The following is a 22,331-nucleotide window of genomic DNA, read 5'->3' as shown; positions in this document are numbered from 1 at the left end:
TTGTTAGGCAATATGTTAGTAAAGAATGCCAGCTGGCATTTGTTAGATTCCTGTAACAGCCTGTATAAAAATAAAACTGTTGTGTAAACAATATTTCCTTTATGAAATGAATGATGCATTTTCTTGTCTACCTACTCTCTCTTTCGTCTACATTCTTCTCCTAAACCTTTTCTTTTCTTTCAATCTATAACAAATTGTTAGAGATACTGAATCATACACAAAATATACGTTCAGAAAAACCCTAGTAACTATAGATCATATATTCTCGAAGATTGAATCCCAATCCCCCAAGTTAATTACGAAAAAGAAAAGGAAAGGAAAAACTGAAAATATCATGAAAAATATGCAGATGAAGTGTAAATGATGATATAGTTTCTCAAAACCTTTTCAAAATCGCGTCGTTAAAGAACTAAAAATATCTCTGCTGACGACAACTGGCTCTTGTGGATCTGTAGACAGCAGTGAAAATGGCTTCTTCCAGCTCTTACAATTCACCCTGTGCTGCTTGCAAATTGTTGAGGAGGAAATGCACGCCGGGCTGCATCTTTGCACCTTACTTTCCACCGGAAGAGCCCCAAAAGTTTGTGAATGTTCACAAGATCTTTGGAGCGAGCAACGTGACCAAGCTCCTCAACGAGCTCCTCCCTCACCAAAGAGAGGACGCGGTGAATTCTCTTGCCTATGAAGATGAGGCGAGAGTAAGAGACCCGATTTACGGCTGCGTTGGTGCCATCACTTTCCTGCAGAGACAAGTCCAAAGGCTCCAGAAAGAACTTGATGCAGCTAACGCGGACTTGATCCGCTACGCTTGCAACGACATCACAACATCCTTGTCTCAAGCGCCGGGGACGAGCTCATTTCAACCGCTCACTCCCCGTAACAGGTTAGATGAATTTAACAGAAGAAATATTGACAATGAAGGAGGAGGATTCTATCAGGTCCCTGCTGCTCTTCCTTATTCTTTTCCTTGGAATGATACCTCTTCGGGTGATCTCAACGATGGAGGAGGAGAAGGCGGCCTGTGAACAACAAATCAAGAAATTCAGAGCGTATACTATGCTCCATTTAGGGTTTCCTACATGGGGCATATGATCTTGCTGGGATGAGTGTTTCTTTTACATTTTTCAGTGAAAGTTTGGTCTATGGCTAGCTTCTCTATCTTCTGGACTTCCCTTAGTCCGAGCTAGAGATGTCTCGCTTAGCTTTTCTAGTTTTTATTGTTTGCCTGGTGGTTGGTGCAGTAAGACTATCTTCTGGATTTTTAAGTGTGTCATCGGCATTGTACTTTATATATATTTATGTGCTGTAGTAATTTGAACCTAAATAAGGGTAATAGAAGCCGTATGTATATGGCAGCTAAGTAGCTCTAGGCATGGGTGCATGTGGAGCTGCGCTTCCCCTTCTATCATTGTTCATGCTTAAAGAATAAGTGAAATGAAATAGTTGCAGTGTTAAGGTCCAACTTTAAAGAGGATTCTCTAAGCCTAAGTCTATGGCGTAGTCCTTTACGTTATTTATTATTTACCTTTCTACTTTGTTCTTGAGGACCACCGGGTTTACTTTCTTCCCCAAATTTTATTTATTAATTCATCATAGCCACAGCTCTCTAATTCCCAGCGTTCAACCCCAAGTTGCACCGAGTAAATTAACCACTATTTTCTCGTGTATAGGTTTACATGCTTTTAACAGATGAAATAGCGTTTAAATTTATGTACAGAAAGAGAACCAATAAATTTATGTACATACATATATATTTGCCGGCTGACCTTCCAGCAATAGCATGTTCCTTTCTTAATATTAAAATGTTGTACTAATAAAAAAAAACCCTATACCTACGTATGAAATAGAATATAGCAGTCGGTGTGTCATATTTTTTTTTACTTTTTAGTTAATCTTATTAAGAGTATGGACAGAGGGGAAGTTAAGAGTATTTGCTACACTAATACACTATAAACTCATAGACAAAGCCTCACACTAATACGGTATAAACTCATAGACAAAGCCTCTACATTTCCTATACTTTTGTATATTTTCAATATGAATCGAAGTTCTCTAAAGCCCACAGGGAAGAAAAGCAGAAACGTAGGAAGCTTAGGGTTTTCCATTACAATACATGCACCCTAATTTCTGGGTTTTTGCAAGGTCAGCACAGGCAGTGGAAAGCATATGTCGTTATCATAATTAGCTAAGCTATGCTCTTAAAAAGGAAAAGGTCCCGACCTCCACTTCTTTCTCCAAATCGACTAAAGCCGTCGTTTTCAACATTAGACGGAATTAATTCAGGTTTAAAAGAGTCTTGACTTTGGAAAATTCTCCTTAATTTCTTCGACTGTCTAATTCATTTCATTCACGGCCACACGCTTGCATTCATTAAAAACACGACGGTCCATCATTATCATCATCTTCTCTGCTACTCCCACTTTTTGTCAGCGTCTGTTGTAATAATGTACCTTTGCCCACAGGCCACAAAAGAATGCCCAGTATCTCTCATCTTAAAACACATATTTTATCACTATTATAATGCATCTGTATATCTAGGGACACAAGTAGATGATAAGATACTATAGTAATCCAGAAAAAGTAAAGAGTGTCCTCTCGTGGTTTTTTTGCTTCTCTATGATTCACTCGTATATAAATGGAGGAGGGAGTTACAGTGAGAGTCACGTCTTTTGTCCTCCAATTCCACTATTTTTAGTCTTTTGGCCTCATTTTCAGCATTACCACAAGGCACTATTGTGATTTACGAAGAAACAGTGAGTAATAATGAGATGATCAATTAAAGCAACGAGTGCGATAGTTGGAGTTGTAGTGGTACTGTTGGGAGTAAAGCTTATTATCTGCGGCTGCTCTGCAGCTTTGCTTAGCTGAAGAATGAAAAAGTGAGTACTGAATCGAGAATCCATAAAAAACCTTACCCCATCAATCTCTCTGCAAAACGTGAAAAAGAAACAAAGAGCCGGTGAAAAATGACAGTGGGTTTAAATAAATTAAAAGTGGGAAACGACAGGGTGTGCGGGTCCAATTGATTAAACGAACACAGCGTATGCCCCCCCCCCATCCATACAAGGAACTCTTACAGATGTTCTTTCCCGACAGGGAGGGTCTCATCATTTGTATCTTTTAGGTTGGATGTTCTTGATTTTCCAATACACTGATCTCATTATTTGTTGGGATTTGGGAATCTCCTTCCCTTCCTGCATTTGCCTATCCAGATTTTATATTTATCCACCACACTCAACACATGATCCATTCCCGAATTTTGCTCTTCAATCACTTGCTGCATTTCTCATGGACAATTTCGAAATTGTTCAGGAATACGTTAATGACATTGTAAAAAATTAAATTAATACAATTTTTTATTTGTAAAGTTTCTGTGAAGCTCACTACTTCAGCTTCCAGTATTTTGTCGGCTTATATCTGCCAATGATGACAGAATGAGCCCATCAAAGATAGTATGTGTGAATGATGAGATATGCACCGGAAAAAAATTATTCATCACTACCATTTGCCTTCAAACTATTTCCTATTAATGTCACAAAAATGTATTATCAATTTTCTTAAATTAAAAAAAGGAATTGTTCAATTTAAATATCAAATATTTTTCTTTTATAATTTTTGTTAAAAAATGAGGTTTTTAAGTAAAATGTGACTTCAAACTAATGATTTAAGTACGCATAATTTTATAATACAAAGATACTAATACATCTCTTGAGACAAATTATTGACTAAAAATTGATATTTGAAATTCACCATGGACATATTTCCTCTTAAAACTTATTAATGAAATAATATCATTTATTTTAATATAGTAATATCATTTGACATGTTAGCAATATATTGTTATACCATATTTAAATTTTAGTCTAGAATTAACAAATTTTTACTATAAAAAATTTTAGTCATATTTTTACTATAAAAAAATAGTCTAGAATTAGCAAATGTTTACTATAAAAAACTGCTTTTACGTATATTTATAGGGGTCAAAATTTTAAATTAGCCCATATAATATGAGTAAGTTGTAAATTAGTCCTTACACCCCAATTTATTGTACTTTTCATGTTTTAAGTACAAGTAGATTTAGTTTATGTTCTTCAATTTTATCATTTTAAATCTTATAATTTAGTCGTATTGTCTTTATAACATCAGAATAAAAAATAAAATTTCAAAAAATTTTAAAAGATAAGAATTAAAATTAATCAAATTAAAATATAAGAACCAAATTAATAATTTACATATAATACATGTACTAATGGTAGAATTTGACATATATATAAGTGTCTATTATTCATATCAGCGATAATTCTTGGACAGCGTGTAAAAGGACAAGACGCAATCTTCCAACAAATCCATTTGGAATAAATCATCAAGAATAAAGATTTTTTCGGCGGCCGTTTGTAAGAGATCACTTTATGAATTGTTTCTCTTTGAGTTTATAATTAACTCATCCACGCAATTAATTAAAACTTAAAAGGAATATGCTTCATTATTTATTTCACAATCTATTAGTTTATGGATCGCTTCCAATTTCTAAGAGAGCCTAAAATGCTCCAACATTGTCACTTGTACGTCCATGATAAATTAATACTGCTATTTATGCAAAAATTCACAGCATTTATCTTTATATATATATATATATATTATAAAATAAAATTTATTCATAATATTTCGTACTTATTGATAATATATAATAATTTTGTTTGAACCTTACCTGCATAAGATATGATGCTGCCAATGCATCGTGACTCAAATCTAGCGTGCATGCTTTTCAGAGTTTCTTAATTGAAAGAATCATCAACTTCCTTGCTTCTAGATGCGCACCATTAATGAACCCATTTTTCTTTTTCTCAGAACAAAGATTTTTCTTAATTAAGAAAAGAAAGAAAATCTGTCATGATATGTTATTATTAAATCAAAGCATGAGGGCTTTGAGACACGGCGGGTACAAAAGATACGTAGCGAAAGAGAAAGGTGACGTGTTGGTAAATTTGAGTTTGTAAGTTTCTTTATTCTTTAGTTTACATATAAATTCTTTGGTATAATATTATACTATATTTAAAAGTTGAAAGTGTTTGTTTTGTAAGATTACGAATGATGATGGTCATCATGTATGTCATGAGATTATAGGTTCAAAGAATTGCTGTTTTGTCGGATGCATACGTATTCTTTCAGCAAAGAAGGAATTGCACCTCGACACCATTAGATTGTAAGAATATGTACATAATATAGTTAAATTTCAAGATCAAAGTTTAAATCATACCTGTTTCGTTCTTTTCTCTAAGTTTATAACCAAACAAACAGTGTGATATGAACAATATATTGGTGCTTGGAAGAGTGAGTTGAGATCTGAGGATAAGGAATTAAGTTAATTAACATTGCTCTAATCATATGAGAGAGCATAAAGTGTTGATTTCTCTTGGAATATGGGCAGGGTTTCGATTTGGGAAAGTGGGCTGCCCAGTGGGCATCAACCATAAAGCTAGCATCACTTTCCTTTTCCTCTCTCTCGGCGTAACCTTCCATCCATTGATTACAAACAAATTAAACACCATAACAAAAGCACCATTCAGCATGCAAAAGACTCGTATAATTTAAAGAAATTAATTATTGTCGTATCTTACCACTTTTAAAATTATAATTGAGGATAAAATACATAAATGACAACTTAAGTAAATTATCAAATTATTTGGTTCACTATCCACTCTTTTATCACTTCGTAAAGCGTCTCATTCGACAGAGACAGAGTTTTTTTTTATAAAGCTTATTGGGTTTTGATTTGGTCGTCATTCTTAACGAAATGTTTTATTTTCTTTGTATATTTATGTTTAATATTTTACTTTTGTATAAGTATTTTGGTGATTATTATCTCCAAAATTTTCTCTATATTTTGATGCGTTGTAATTTTGACTCCTTCTAATATTAATGAAATCTAGATGTCATTGTACAAAAAAATTATAATTTAGGGTAAAGTACACAAATGATCCCCGACCATAGGGTGTTGCTTGTTGAGTCCTTCAAATATTAATAAAATGATCTATTGACTATAGGGCATTACTTTGTTGAGTCCCTCGACTATTAAAAGTTACAAAATTGCCACTCGACTATTCATATGTTCCAAACTCTTCATTTTTGTTGAAAAAAATGACAATTGTCTAAGCTGGATGTTAGTATGCTAACTAGGATATAATAATCCTTTGGGATTCTGAGATTACATTTTATCATATCTCAGTCAACATGTTAACGTTCAGCTCATAATGCATTCATTCTTTTAACAGAAAATGACGAGTTTGGAATATATGAATAATCGTGTGACTATTTTGTAACTTTTAATAATCGAGGCACTCAACAAAGTAATATCCTATAGTTGATACCATTTTGTTAATATTTGAGGGACTCACAACACCATAAAATCGGACATCATTTGTATACATTACCTTATAATGTACTACAAAATTAAATAAATTATTTTAGAACTTATAATTATAAATAAAAACAATATATTTTTATGATTGTTAGCATAATGAGTTAGTGAGCATCAAGAAGGTTGTTAGCAGCAGTTAAGGCTGTTAACAATTAGTTACAGAGTCTGTTAGACTATAACAACTATGGGAGTTGTATCTAAACAACAGAGGGGTTGTAAACCATGAATTGTATTCATTCTCTATTCAATATACAAGTATTATGTGTTTCTTCATTAAATACTCAACATGGTATCAATCGCCATAAGTTCTTAGAGCCTCTTGTTTTCTTGCTGCGTAACTCAGGGCTTTCTTGTCAGTTCATCGTGCTTGTTGGCGTAGAAGATGGTTGCTCAGTGGTTATGGTATGGTGTTTCTATTTGATTAACGGATGTGGTTGCTGATCTGAATATGGATCTTCGTCGTTCTTCTTCTCAATTATCGATTTACTCTTTCTCTATCAACGTCAATGGTCTGTTAGTTTGAATCTATATACTCTAAATCGTTGTTGCGGTTGTTCAGATGTTCTGTCATAGCTGTTATTTTAAGTCATCTATGTCTAGTACTTCCTCTAATGTACCATTATAAGGTTCTTCTACATTCTTGCTTGGTGTGGTCTCCGTTCGTCATAACTAGCAATATTTTTGTTTGCTTGGCCTTGTTAGTGATGTGTTGCTCAAATTGATTTATGTTTGCTGTGTGAATATTTCTTCTTGCTTGCGCGTATCATCTGTTTGTTGAATTGCCTGACCGAGCCACTCAGACCAGTTCAATTCATACTGATTCTCCAAGTGTTTTGGAATATAGTCAACAGCTTCCGCTGCATGGAGTTCGTTGGCTCTATTGTGACTGCATTTCCGTCTTGAGCAGCAGATTATGTTTGAGATCTTCAATGTACCTACCATGTACGTTGCCATCCAGGTTGTTCTTTCCTTGTATGCTAGTGGTCGTACTACAGGTATTGTGCTGGATTCTGGTGATGGCGTTTTTCATACTGTGTCAATCTATGAAGGATATGCCCTTCCACATGCCATTCTCCGTCCTGACCTTACTGGTTGTGATCTCATTTATGCTTTGATAAAGATCCTTACCGAGAGAGGTTACATGTTTACCAATACTGCTGAACGGGAAATTGTCTGTGACATGAAGGAGAAGCTTGTTTATGTTGCCCTGGACTATGAACAGGAATTGGAGACTGCCAAGAGAAGCTCTTCTGTTGAGAAGAATTATGAGTTGCCCGATGGACAAGTCATTACTATCAGAGCTGAGAGATTCCGTTGTCCTGAAGTCCTCTTCTAGCCATCTTTCATAAGTATGGAAGCAGTTGGAATCCATGAAACTACCTACAATTCTATCATGAAGTGTGATGTAGATATCAGGAAGGATCTCTATGGTAATATTATTCTTAGTGGTGGTTCAACTATGTTCCCTGGTATTGCAGACTGTATGAGCAAGGAGATCACCGCCCTTGCTCCAAGCAGTATGAAGATTAAGGTCGTTGCACCACCAGAGAGAAAGTACAATTTTTGGATCGGAGAATCCATTTTGGCATCACTCAGTACCTTCCAGCATATGTGGATTTCCAAGGGTGAATATGACAAGTCTGGTCCATCCATTGTCCACAAGAAGTGCTTCTAAGTTTTAAGTGCATTTTGTTGTTTCTATCTCAAAGTGTCATGGGACTTGAAAGCTTCATAGCCAAGTGTCCATGAAAAAAAATATATGTCAAGGAACCTTGTAAAAGAGGATGAAGAAGAAAGAAATGAAGGTGGATAAGAAGAATGAAATGAAGGATTGTCACTTTCGATTCAAGTGAACGGAATGAAGCATTGGCACTTTCAATTCAAGAAGAACAAAATGAAGCATCGGAACTTTCGATTCAAGTGAACGGAAGGAAGCATCAGCACTTTCGATTCAATTGTTCATCTTTTCATCAAGAAGGTTGAATGTTAGAAATTAGTTGTAATTAGTTTTTAGAGCTTGCTGTAATAGTGTGTTCAAGGTCAGAAGAACAAAAGAAGAAGAAATAGAGGGAATGTTAGCATAATGAGTTAGCGAGCATCAAGAAGGTTGTTAGCAACAGTTAAGGATGTTAACGATTAGTTACAGAGTATGTTAGGACTATAACAACTATGGGAGTTGTATATAAGTAGCAGAGGGGTTGTAAACCATGAATTGTATTCATTCTCTATTCAATATACAAGTATTCTGTGTTTCTTCACTAAATACTCAACAATGATTACAACTGAAAAACTCATAAATGATATATATATATATACACTCAGGGGCGGACCCAGGACAAAATTCAGGGGCTGCACAAAAAAATTCTTATAAATTTTTTAGGGGTTGCACAATATTAAAGGTGACACTTGTATTAATTAAAAAAAATTAGAAAAAATTAACACTAAGTAGACAATTTTGTTGTATAAATTTTTTTCTATAAGAATTTATCTGAAATATAGGGATTCTACCTAAAACTCACAAAATATATATATATAAATACTAAAATAATATCATTTGATCAATGTTCCTCACAATTTGAGGGGTTGCCCGGGCTACCCCTGGCAACCCCCTGGGTCCGCCCCTGTATACACTTAAAGCAAGATAATTTTAGACATGACTTAGGTATAATAAGAGTTTTTTCTATTACTCTATCATGATTATAAGATGATATTTATTTAAAAAATTTAAACTATTGATAATACACACATTTTACAGACACAATTACTTAAACTCAAATATTTTTATAAAAAAGAATATTTCTTTTTACCATTAAAAGTATCTATTAAACTTATGAATTTAAACGATTAATGACCAAGGGCTAAGTCTTTGCCAACTCTACTCAAAACTTATTGGTAAATTTTGACATTTTATGAACATTTTTTTTATATTTTATAACTTTTTATATTATTTTTATTGATTTATTTTTGAACTTTTAATACTAATTTTGTTTTTGATATACTTTTCATATATTCTAATATATTTTTTATTTTTTTTAAATTAAATAAACTCTCAAATATTTTATAAATACAATTAAGCTCTTAAACTTGATTAAAAAATAATTTAATTTATATGTCACATCATTATTTACACATAAACTATCATATCAGTATTATGGATCCTTATATTTACACTATAACGATTAATGATGACTTTCTTTTATAAAAAAGTTATGATTTTCTTTAGTCAAAGAATAATATTAATGCAATTCAAATAATTTAAGAATTAAGTTGATACAATTTAAAATGAGAGATAACGTTATCAATTTAAGATAACTATAAAATTAATCTTTAAGTCAAATTTAAAATTTTTAATTATAAATATTCAATTAAGTAAAAAAATTAATTGATTTTTTAAATTCTCAATTTAGTTTTTAACATTAAACCTTTCGTTTTTTAATTGAAGTGCAATTAAACCTGTATATTCCCGGAGAGTCTTAAGAATAACAACCTAATTTAAGGTTAGTGAACGATAGAAAATAGACATAGCCTAAAATGTTAATTTTTTACCAATATTTTTGGTTGAATTAAAAATGTTATATTTTTCATAATATTTTTAGTTGACAAAAGAAAATGTTAGGGTCCGTTTGGTTCTAAAAAATATTTTCTGTTTTTTATATTTAGAAAATAGTTTTCAGTTTCAATTTTTTTTAAAAAAAGTAGAAAACATGTTTGGTAAATAAAAATAATGAAAACGTGTTTGGTACCCAATTTTCTAAAATAAAAAAAAACAAATTGTTATTAAATAATTAATTTAAAATAATAATGTTAAACAAATATAATAATAATAATAATATAATTAAATTAAATCAAAAAGTAGTTATACAAATATGTTAATTCCATTCTATGCAAAGAACAATTAACAACTAGAAAATATTTCACTTTTTAAAAGTTAAGTGTTGGTGACCCTGAAAGATATTAATTACTTCCGATGCAAAGAACAATTATACATTAATTTAATCATTGTTTTAAGTCTACTATAACTATAACGCTTAAAATATATAAAACTTTTTGAGAAAAGATTATCTAAAAAGTAAAAAATTGTAGAAAGATCCTCTAATTATATCATAAATTTTAAAACAAATATAAATATCGATGATGTAGAAAATTTCTCAAAATACAAGTTGTAAGTGACGAGAGGAACATAAGCTTTAAAGTTTTCAAAGTCGATTCGGCCATTGAAGCCTAGATTTTGTAAAGCATTGATGTTCTTATGATTAATTGTAGAGATAAACATGAATATTTTATTTCCTCTGTACATTAAAACGTGAAATCCGTAACTTTTTTTAAAAAAATTTGAAAACAATTTTCTAAATTTTAAAAATAATTTTCTAAGAAAATATTGAAAACACCATTTATATATATTTTTAAATTTTCATTTATTTTTGTATTTGTTTTCTAGAAATCATTTTCTAATTTTACAACCAAATACATTTTTTCAAAGTTTTCTATTTTTTTTATGAAAATGAAAATATCCTTTATTTCCCGAAACTGAACTATCCCTTATTTTCTTCGTAATAATTTTTTGTTCAACTGAAAAGTATTAAAAAATTAAAAATAATAATAATTTAGATTGTGTCAAGTCAAAAAAAATATATTATATTTTATAACATTTTTATTGCATATATTTTCTATTATTTTTAATCTTAAATTAGTCTATGTACCACAAAATTACTCATATATTCCCTTTTTTACCGGGAGGTTCTGCTGTGAGGCACCTAATACAAGGCTAATAAACAGTGTGACTAGTAAAAAGGTTACATGTTAAAACCACTACCTAAAATAGTATAAGTTGGAACCAGAAAAGTTATCAGTCAAAGTAACATGACATGTTGCACCTAAAATGTTATATAAGATAAGTAAATGAGTTATAAATTGTAAATGTTATGAATGTTATTAACATTTTAGGTTGCGCTTAAAATGTTACTAGAGTTTAAGCTAAAGGAACTTTGGATTTTTTCACAATAAGAAAATAAGTTAAATAGCTGAAAATATATGAATATATATAGGAAATACAGTTGCGCTCAATAATGTTATGGTTCACTAAGAAATAGATTATGATATGTAATGTTAATATTTTTATTAATAAAATATTTTGCGCCCAAGAATGTTATGGTTCATTAAGAAAGTATGTTGCAATATGAAATCTTAATTTTTTAATAATAAAATAGGTTATGCCTAAAATGTTATCAAAGTTTAAGCTAATGGAGCCTTGGATTTTTTCAGGATAAGAAAATAAACTAAAAGCTAAAAATGTTATGATATATATAAGAAATACGGTTGCCTCCAATAATGTCATGGTTTACTAAGAAATATATTGCGATATGTAATGTTAATATTTTTAGTAATAAAATATGTTGTAACCCCTAGACCCGGTCTGTAAGTTAAACCCAAACCTAAGTGGTCACATATCCGATTCAGAGATTTTTTTAAACAACTTATAATACATTAGATATAATAAATAACAAAATATTAATAATACATATATATCCAAAATGATAGCAAATACATGTCACCAAATACAACTGAAAAACATATAGAGATACACGTTCGTACAAATAAGTAGTTTATCTCCCCTGATGCCAAATCTGCTAACTTACGATATGTTGTTATCTGAAAAGGGTAAAAACTACAGAATTAGCTAAAAAGCCCAATGCGCTCCGTACAGTGTATATAAAAACATACTGATAAAAAAAATTCAGCAAAATCGATTTATGCAAACATGTCATTAAAAATATGAACACTACCCCCATCCGATCACAACAGAATGTGTAGGTTCCCCAGAACCATACAACCCTGGCACAACAGTAAGGCCCTAAGCACACAGCCGAGGAGCCTGCATATATTCTTCCTCCAATATATATCCCCCAATGATATTAATAAACATGAATGCATCCGAGTGAAAACAATGATTAATCCTTTAAAACAAGAAAATGTTTCATGCTTAGAAATCATATACAGAATTACAGAAAACAATTAAAATCGAATCATTAACGTATAGTAAATCATATATCAGATAAGCCATATTCAGAAATCAGGTATAAAAATATACCGTAACCATAGATCATATCATAAGTGTGCCATAATTCATATATCAAACAAAAGGTATTCAGATCGATATTTTAAAACAGCTGTCGGGAAACAAACCTGTAACAGTCTGAGAAATCAGATAGGGAAGCCTACTAATGGGTTTGTCGATCACGCTCTGCTGCAGCGTTAGATCCTACGAATTATAAAAATCCATATTGAAATCCTAATATAAATAATCTATCTTTATAAAAATCGAATCATATACAGAATTACAGAAAACAATTAAAATCGATTCAGGCTGATCTGACGAACGAACAACTCCAGACCTAACTGATCCTCGCTCAGGTGAAACACGAGTACCTTCATAAAATATTTTATTGAATCAATTCCTTAACCAAAACTCAAATAAATAATCAAAATATTAAAATACCAAGCCTTTTGGATTCACATGCTCGATTCGGGGATTTCAGGTTAGAATTTAGCAAAACGGACTTCGGAATCAGATTCAGGACGTCGAAAAACGTAAAGTATGACCTTCCGAAATTATGAATTCTTGGTCAAAATCAAAGTTAATGGGTTTGACTAACAATTAGGAGACTTTAGGGTTCAAATTTGGTGAAACGAACCCCAAAAACAGATTTAAAATATTGATAAATGTCAGGATATGTATACTCGAAAAATATTAAAGGTCGTTTAATGGCCGGTCAAAGTAGGTCAACGTTTGTCAACAGATAATCCACCATTTTACACAATTATCACCCTTTTAAAAAATATTTACCGAAATATCACCATTTTCAAAATAATTACTAAAATATCATTTTTAAGAAAATTACGAAAATAGCACCATTTTCAAAATAATTACCAGAATACCACCATTTTCAAAATAATTACCAAAATACCACCCGGTCAACGGTCGGGTCAACGGGTCGGGTCAACTGGTCGGGTCAACGGGTCGGGTCGAACTGATCAACCCGATTCAGACCGGTCAAACCGGTTCATTCCGGTCAAACCGGTCAAAAACCGATCAAACCGATTACAAGGCAGCGGCCGAGTCTTCCCCAAGCGCAGTGGAGGCGCGTGGGGGCACGTGGGACCTCCTCCGACGTCCTATAAATCACGAAAAAATTCCTAAAAATTATTTTGAGCGATTTCTAGATACTTAAAAAGCTCGGTTCCAATTTTTGAACGGCGGAGAGCTCGATTTCAACGAATCAAAAACTTTGACTGTTTCACCTCCTCATACGCCACCGTCAACGAAGACCAAGGATGACACCGACGAACTCAAAACGACACAAGGAACACGATGGTGCGGGAGGTGTCGAAAACGGAGCAACGATCGGCGACGAATTTAAGATTTTCTCATCGATGGAGCTAAAAAAGTCGAGACTTTGACTTGAAATTCCCGGCGTTTGGCAGTGTTTCACTTTAATTAATTTAAAGGATTTGTTCCTTGCTCGATTATGAACACGATGGTGTTTTCAAAACAACGATCAGAGGTCAGACGGCGTCGGGATCGTGGTTGAAAGTTAGGTGTTGAAAGGAAGAAAACTTATATTTTTTTTTAATAATTCACCCCACGCACATCTGATTCTGCATTTAAAAGAGTGTATGCCGACACTTTTTTTTAGTAAATTTAGGGTTTAGTCCTTGAATTTACTTAAACTCTACAACAACCTACAAGTTTTGAAAACTTTCAATTTAGTCCCCAATTTTCACCAATTACACAATTAAATCCTCAAATTTCAATATATATATATATATATATATATATATATATATATATATTCCAATTTCTGGGTTGTTGCATATGTTGAGCACAAGAATATTATGGTTCATTAAGAAAGTAAACTACCATATGTAATGTAATGTTAATATTTTTTTAATAAAATAAGTTGCGCTTAAGAATGTTATGGTTCACTAAGAAATAATTTTTGATATGTTATGTTAATATTTTTATTAATAAAATAGGTTGCCCAGAAAATAAAAAACATTTCAAAAATATTGATACTTAACATATTATTATCGATACTTTTAAATATTGAAAAAGTTGAAGATAAGATCAAAATTTAAAATATCAAAATTTATATATTTTTTTTTGAAAATATCGATATTTGTGAAAGGGATCCGTACTTTTCAAATTTTTAAAAAAATAAGAAATAATATTTTAACTTCAGAATTTAAAAGTATCGACACTTTTAGAAAAATATTCATATTTTACAACCTTCTCATTTTTTATGTTTTTCTTTAAGCAATCTTCTCATTTTCATTTTTTAATTGAAAAGTATTAATACTTGTGAAAAAGTATCATATTTTCGAATTTTAAAAAATATGAAAATGATATTTTAACTTTCGAATTTAAAAGCGATACTTTTTCAAAAGTATCGATACTTTGCAGTATTCTCACTTTCTAATTTTTTTAATTCGAAAGTATCGATACTTGTGTAAAAGTATCCATATTTTTTTTATTTTTTATAATAAAATTATTAATATTCATATCACAACTTACTTTCTTAGTGAACTATAACATTATTTGGTGCAACCCATTTTATTAATAAAAATATTAACATTTCATATCGCAACTATTTCTTAGTGAACTATGACATTTTTTGGCGTAACACATTTTATTATTAAAAATGTTAACATTCTATATCAAAACTTATTTCTTAATGAACCATGGCATTTTTAAGCGTAACCATATTTCTTATAAATATTCGTAACATTTACAGTTTATAACTCATTTTCTTACCTTATATAATATTGTATTTACTTTCAACCTGTAAAATAAGTTTCTCAATTATATTATTTTAAGTTATTTTAAAATAATTACAACTAAATATATTATATATAGGTTAAGATTTCCCGTGCCATTAAACCGGTTAGGGTGTGTTTGGTTGGGGGAATGTGAGATTCCCATGGGAACAGAATCCACATTCCCCCGTTTGGTTGGTCGGGAAAGTCATTCCCGGTAATCTTACATTACCAATAGTGGATTTTTTGGGATATATTACCGGGAATGTCATTACTTCCCTTTCCTTAGGTATTGTTGGATTATCGACGTTTTGGACTAAAATGCCCTTAAAAAAATTTCTTTAAAAAAATATCATTATTATGTCATTGAATAATAAAAATTCTACGAAGGTTAAATTGTAAATTTATCCTTAAATTATTTTAGATTTACAAAAAAAAAGTCTATAATTAAAATTTTATATGAAATTCAGGGGTTAAAATAAAATTTTACCCTTTCATTAAATATTTTTATATTTTCAATTTTGTAAAATAAATTATATAAATTTTATGAATTTAAATTTTTTAAAGAAAATATATAAATATTTTCTAACTTGTTAAAAAACAAATATATAATAAGGATAATTTAATCAAATATACATTCTAATAATATTTTATTCCTTTAACCAAACACGGTAATCTTACATTCTTTCTAATAATATTTTATTCCTTTAACCAAACACGGTAATCTTACATTCTTGCTAAACCAACCAAACACAAAATACAACATTCCCAGTAATCCTATTCCCTGGTAATCTTTTATTCCCACAAATAATCTTACATTACGTGAACCAAACACACCCTGGTAATCTTTTATTCTCACAGGTAATCTTATATTACCGGTAATGACATTCACGGTAATATACCCAAAAAAATCTACTATTGGTAATAAAACATTACTGGGAATGAGATTCCCGACTAACCAAATATGGGAATGTGAGATTCTCATCCTATGAAAATCCCACAATCCCCACATTCCCCCTTATATTAAATTCCTTTTTAAATTTCGGTTATGCCGTTTTTTTTTAAATATTACTATGACCTTTCTTAGAATCCCCTTTTATCATAAACATAAAGAAAAGAAAGAATAAAAAAAAGCTACCAGGCTATCGCTACTTGGTAGCTGGTGATAACAGTCGATTACGAATGCCAGGGCCTACGAGATTTTCGAACTCAAAAGTTAATATATTGTTTCTACATTTAATGATATTATAAGAAAACATCAAATCAACTAAATTAGGGTTTGTAACTTTAGGTATATTAACAATATTGTTATTCTTTGACTTATTCTTTAATATTGAACTTGCACTTCCAAGTAAATTCCTTTCAATATCGGTGCAGTAAATCTGAGTAGTTCTCTTTTTCTTTCACTCATTCTTTAACATTAAACTTTCACTTCCAAGTAAATTTCTTTCCATACATTTATAATCTAATTTTTAATCATCAATCCTAGTAGAAATAGTTCGCTTTTTTAATTTTTTTTGTATTTTTATCATCAATTGTAGTATTTAATCATCAATCACTGATTTTTTTTTATTTTTTCCTCTTATAATCTAATTAATTTATTTTTTAATAAGTATTCTTCTTTTCGTATAAAACTAGTAGATGGTTTTATTTATCTATTTTTATAATATTTTTATCAGGGTTGTTATTGTCTCTTTAGATCTAAAGAAAATACATTCACGCAGACCACATTACACTACTATCTATTAAACAACTGTCACCAAACTCCACGCGTCAGCCCCTCTGTTTCCTTAAATGGAGAGTTCATTCCCTCATCTTTCCACTCTTGTTTCCAGTGAGCCAACAAAACCAGCCCCTAAAGTATTAGCCATGGCTGAGCACCGCAAGCAACTCCACCGAACAGATAACATGAAGTATTTCTTCCATGAAAATGGTCCCTCCACATCAAAAGTTGTTACAGTCGCCACGCTCCTTCCTATCGGTGGCACCCTTCTCTTGCTTTCTGGTATGAGCTTTATTGGATCTCTCATAGGCCTTGCTATGGCGGCGCCAATTTTCCTGACTTTCAGCCCAGTTTTGGTCCCTGCTGCTCTTCTCATTGCCGGTTCTGTAGCCGGATTCTTGACCTCTGGAGCTTTCGGGATCACTGGACTTTCATCGCTGTCGTGGATTGGGAATTTTGTCCGGGGCTATATGTATCAGCAGCTGCAGAATAAGAGCCAGGATCCGTGAGGATATTGGCAAGACACATGAAGGTGGAAACAAGTCCGTGGATTCGGCTGAGACATATATGGACAGCATATAATATTAAGTCTGTGTTTATGAACTTGTGCTACTTGCTCCATGTGGTTGTAACTTGTAAGCGTCACTAGGATGGCAAACGGTATAATTTCGTGGATTCCGCATCACACCCGCTTCAATTGGGATTGGGGCGGGGATAGGTATAATTTTAGTGGGTAGTAGGCGGGTGTGGATTTAGAAAATGGTACCCGTCGCGGGTAGTGGGCGGGTAATGGGTTTGACATCTTACCCGTCCCGCATCCGCCCGCCCAACTAAATATCCAGTACATTTTGGACATTATGAATTTAGGTCTAATTTTATAGACTAATTTATAAATCCTAATATTGTATAAGATATAACTTGTTATTTAACCAAATATTAGGGATAAGTTAAGTTTATGCATAATTTTTTTTCCTTTCATTTTCATTACTGCGCCGATCTTCAAAGGCAGTCTGAGTTCTACGTATTTCTCAATTTCATGTGTTACTATCAAGTTTTTACCGATCTTCAAATGATGTTGGATTTTGTGGTGTTTTTGGTATAAAGGATTCACTGTCTTAGGATATTGGAAGAGATTGTATAATAAAATACTCATTTTTTAGTTAAAATGTCGAAATTTTATATCAATCTGCATGCATTGATATTGGTTGGAACAGTTCAAAACTTATCGAAACTGTGTAAACGTATTGAAATTCGGATTGGAATGTAGCTTAGACTATTTGATATCAGTTTAGGGAAAAATGAGTAAGTACACTACAGCAAAAGTGTTCTGTAGCGGCTTTTTCAGCGGCGTTTTATGATAAAACGCCACAAAAGTATTACATATAGCAGCGTTTTCATTTCAAACGCCACAAATTGATACTTTCGCGGCGTTTTTTGTGAAAACGCTGCAAAATAGTATAAATATAGCGGCGTTTTTGTGAAAAATGCCGCCATATGATGGTATATAGTGGCGTTTTTTCAACAAACGCCGCAATTAATAATAGTTTTTGCGTCGTTTTTAGACAAACGCCGCAAAAAACATTTGATATAGTGGCGTTTTGTAAAAACGCCACAAAATGTTAAATATATTATCCTCCATTTTCTCCCACCCAAACCCTAAAATCATTTCAACTCTTCTTCCCTCACAGTTTCTTCTCTGGTACAACAACAACCCTCACACGATTCCAAGCGACGTCGTCTTTTGTCTATCCCGGCGACCAAATCGGCCCTCTCACCGACGAACTATAACACAATTCCACGGTTTGATCCCTCTTATCTTAGCTCCTGATCTTTTTCAATTTTGTTTTGGTTGGTATTATGAAAATGGAGAAAACCCAGAAAGCTAACATATTTGAGAAAAAAAGAGCAGGTCTTGCCTTGAGTAAGAGAAATTATCGTCGGAATGTCTACGTGGCCTCTACTGTTACTCCAAGTAAACATTTATATCATCTATTTAAATATATTTTAATGTTTGATTCAATTCCCAAGCACCTCCAATCAAGTTTTATACTGTAGGAGGAGGGTCGTTATTTGTTTCAAGTGAAGCACTGAAGCGCGCAAGGAGTCTTCTTGGTGAACCGGAGGTAGGAGATTTATTTGGTGAAATGGATGAAGAGTTTCTCCATATAGAATTTACACGGAGGAAAAACTTAACGATGCGTCGTCAAACAAGGAAAACAGCTTTCCTACGTCCTTTCCCCACGAAAGAGCAATGAAGACTAAATTGTACTGAACAATATGGTGAAGACTGTTTATGCATAAGTACTTTAATGTTTCTAAATTATAATGTATTTTGTTTTTAAGTAGTTTTATGCATAAGTACTTTAATGTTTCTAAATTATAATGTATTTTGTCGTTAAGTAGTTTTATGCATAAGTACTTTAATGTTTCTAAATTATAATGTATTTTGTTTTTAAGTAGTTTTATGCATAAGTACTTTAATGTTTCTAAATTATAATGTATTTTGTCGTTAAGTAGTTTTATGCATAAGTACTTTAATGTTTCTAAATTATAATGTATTTTGTTGTTAAGTAGTTTTATGCATAAGTACTTCTGTTTTAATTAAAATGTATGGTTGTAACTTTAGGTTATGTATAGAAGAAATGAAATATTTAAAATATGCTAATCTAATATAAATAAAGGTATTTAGCGGCGTTTGTATCCAAAAACGCCGCTATATATTAAACATTTTGCGGCGTTTTTAGATATAAACGCCGCAAATGAGTAGTACAATAACGGCGGCTTTTTACAAACGCCGCAATAGGTGTATTATATAGTGGCGTTTTTATAAAAAACGCCGCAAAATATTTGTATTTTAGTGGCGTTTGTATGAAAACGCCGCTATAGACTTCTACTTTAGTGGCGTTCGTATGAAAACGCCACTATAGACTCGTACTTTAGTGGCGTTTTCGTAGAAACGCCGCAAAGTATTAGTAATTTAGCAGCGTTTTGCTAACAAACGCCGCAAATGATGCGTACTTTAGTGGCGTTTTGACAAAAAACGCTGTAAATTTTTTAACATTAGTTGTGTTTTTAATTAAAAATGCCGCAATTGGTTACCCTTCAGTGGCGTTTGTATATTTAAACGCCGCAAAGTCCGTTTTAATTCTCCTCTAGCCCTAGCCCTCTTTTCCATCACTATTATCCGTTCCCTCACGCCAATTACAGAAGCCATCTCCTTCACTGCGCCCAGCTTCCTTCGCCTCCAACGTCGTCGCAAGTAGTACACCATTCTTCGGTCGATAAGTAAAATCCCAAATCCAACCCAGCATTTCTTAACCCTTCTTCCCTTGTTTCCCTTCGATTTCTCTCTGATTTCAGACTCGGAACAAAAATTACGCGACGAAAATGAGAAGCTTTTCGCGATACCCAGGTTAGGCTTTCTTTCTCTTAGTAGTTGATTCAACGTGAGATGCGCATTAGCATGTATTATGGACTAAACCGAGTTAACTTTTCTAATGGGGTTGCTATTGTCAGATTTACCTTGATTTTACAGTTCTTGTTGAAGCAGAAGGAGAAATTTTAGACAACATCGAAAGTCAGGTTTGTTCATATTCTCAAATCTCTTAGAATGGGTGGTTTACCAAGTATTTATTAGTATGCATATTAGGTCGAGTGGTGTGTTTTTGCTTGGCATTGTGCGTTAATGAAATCTTGTTCAGGTTTCAACTGCAGTCAGTAATGTCCAGTCAGGGACGGTTGCCCTTCAAAAAGCAAAGAATCGACAGAAGAGTACACGAAAGAGGATGTGCATCGCCATTTTGATTCTCCTAATCATAGTTGATGTTATAGTTGTTGGAGTCCTTAAACCTTGGAAGAGCAGCTAAGGTACTTACTTGCCTTCGTTCCTCTTTCTTGTTTGACCATGTAGTTATTTCGTACTTGCCTTCGTTCCTCTGTCTTGTTTGACCATGTAGTTATTTCAGAATCGTTAGTTTTTCTTGTATAAATGAATGCAAGTTCCACTTTGTGTGATTCGGTTAACCTTTGTGTGAGTCTCAATCGAACTTGAAAATGTGATCCGAGTTTACCATGAAAATCAAGAATTATTTGTTTTTGAAAATTAATTGAATAAATAATTTGAATTCAGGATGTACTAAAGGATACTGGGTGTGGTCACCCATCAAAATTCTAAAGTCTCGTATTGTAGAGGTATTTTATTTGTACTTTTTTTAATAATAATCTCATTTTAAATCTTGAAATTTCTAATATAACTTTCTAATTTGGTATCCTATGCAAAATCTGTCTTTCCATGTGAACAAAGATAAATAATTTGAATTTTTTTACTGTTCAACCATTCAAAAATGAAGAAGAAAAGCGTAAACATAGTTAAATATGTATCATGTATGAGACGAGTGAGACAGAATAGTTAGTACCCGAAAGTAAAGATTGGCCTCTTCTTTTTTCCTTTGAATGTTGCATTCTTTATTTTATATTTTGAGATTGGTTAAGCCAAAACCTTTATGAAAATGAGGTATTTCTTTATTTACCCTTTCATGAGACAATCCATTACATATGCACGCATTATTACCCTCAGATCTACCATTAGTTTGCTAAAAAGCTTTCACTTTATTAGATTTGCTTCACCAACTAACAGCAAGAATGAATTTGGAAGAGTAAAGTAACTTACATAAGTGTTACATCTTACCAACAAAATATGTTTCTTACATTATATAATATAGTTCTTTCTTTTCCTTTTCTGGATTGATTTTGCGAAGGAAATAATATCGAATAAATCAAGTGAACACTGGGGGGAAAAGGAAACTGATGGTCTTCTTTATCCTTTATTAGCAACTTCCAAGTTCCTTGTTAATGTCTACATGGTTAGTTTGAGGAGTTTTGAGATGTATTTTCGCTTGATCAAACAGATGACACTATAAACAATGTTAGAGCGTTTATAGATTCTGCCGGTTGTGCTTCTGTAAGACCTCCATGTCTGCTTGAACACGTTTATCTATAGATCTGATTCAAACAAGAACAGGTTATTTGTAATTAACACTTTGACACAACAGCGGAGATCCAATTTTTAATTTTAATTTTAATCGTTTTATTATAGCTTTATAGTCCAATTTATAATAAAGTGATTTTTTATTTGCTTAATATACACACTTTGGTTGAGATCTAAGTTAATTTTATTTTATGTATTTTTACCAGTCCTATAGTGACTGCAATTGATTTACATGTTTACTCATAAAGTGTTAAGCTTTTCTCTCTGATTTACATGTTTACATGTTTACTCATAAACTAGTTTTTTAACTAACACTTGTGTTCCTAGTTTTTCTCAGTATTTTCTTTAATTGAGTATCAGTGATTAAAATCAATAATTCATCTGTTTCT

General features: G+C 32.1%; 2 protein-coding genes and 1 pseudogene across 2 annotated transcripts; all 3 read left to right on the top strand.

Moving 5' to 3' along the window:
- Positions 1 to 463: 463 nt before the first annotated feature.
- Positions 464 to 1,499, top strand: LOC120154424 (protein LATERAL ORGAN BOUNDARIES-like). The gene has a single exon (XM_039166182.1). It carries the CDS (start codon positions 468 to 470, stop codon positions 1,023 to 1,025), a length of 558 nt encoding a protein of 185 aa, XP_039022113.1. The 5' UTR covers positions 464 to 467; the 3' UTR covers positions 1,026 to 1,499.
- A 5,832-nt stretch (positions 1,500 to 7,331) lies between these two features.
- LOC120154429 lies at positions 7,332 to 8,102 on the top strand (annotated as a pseudogene).
- Positions 8,103 to 17,101: 8,999 nt separating this feature from the next.
- LOC120154411 (oleosin 18 kDa-like) lies at positions 17,102 to 20,821 on the top strand. The gene is made up of 4 exons (XM_039166170.1): positions 17,102 to 17,460; positions 20,163 to 20,214; positions 20,472 to 20,537; positions 20,657 to 20,821. Exons 1-4 carry the CDS (start codon positions 17,102 to 17,104, stop codon positions 20,819 to 20,821), a joined length of 642 nt encoding a protein of 213 aa, XP_039022101.1.
- Positions 20,822 to 22,331: the final 1,510 nt, after the last annotated feature.

Source organism: Hibiscus syriacus, unplaced genomic scaffold, assembly GCF_006381635.1.
Source record: "Hibiscus syriacus cultivar Baekdansim isolate YM2019G1 unplaced genomic scaffold, ASM638163v2 tig00111129_pilon, whole genome shotgun sequence".
NCBI classification, from domain to species: Eukaryota; Viridiplantae; Streptophyta; class Magnoliopsida; order Malvales; family Malvaceae; genus Hibiscus; species Hibiscus syriacus.
Note: the sequence above shows the minus strand (reverse complement) of the source record. Positions and strands in the feature narration are given on the sequence as shown.

What these genes read in the sequence shown, in the direction of transcription:
- LOC120154411 (XM_039166170.1), top strand. Translation starts at nt 17,102, where the DNA reads ATGGCTGAGCACCGCAAGCAACTCCACCGAACAGATAACATGAAGTAT. An exon ending in CAGAATAAGAGCCAGGATCC is followed by an intron (nt 17,461 to 20,162) that starts GTGAGGATATTG and finishes CGCCAATTACAG; the next exon opens with AAGCCATCTCCTTCACTGCG. An exon ending in TAGACAACATCGAAAGTCAG is followed by an intron (nt 20,538 to 20,656) that starts GTTTGTTCATAT and finishes AATCTTGTTCAG; the next exon opens with GTTTCAACTGCAGTCAGTAA.
- LOC120154424 (XM_039166182.1), top strand. Translation starts at nt 468, where the DNA reads ATGGCTTCTTCCAGCTCTTACAATTCACCCTGTGCTGCTTGCAAATTG.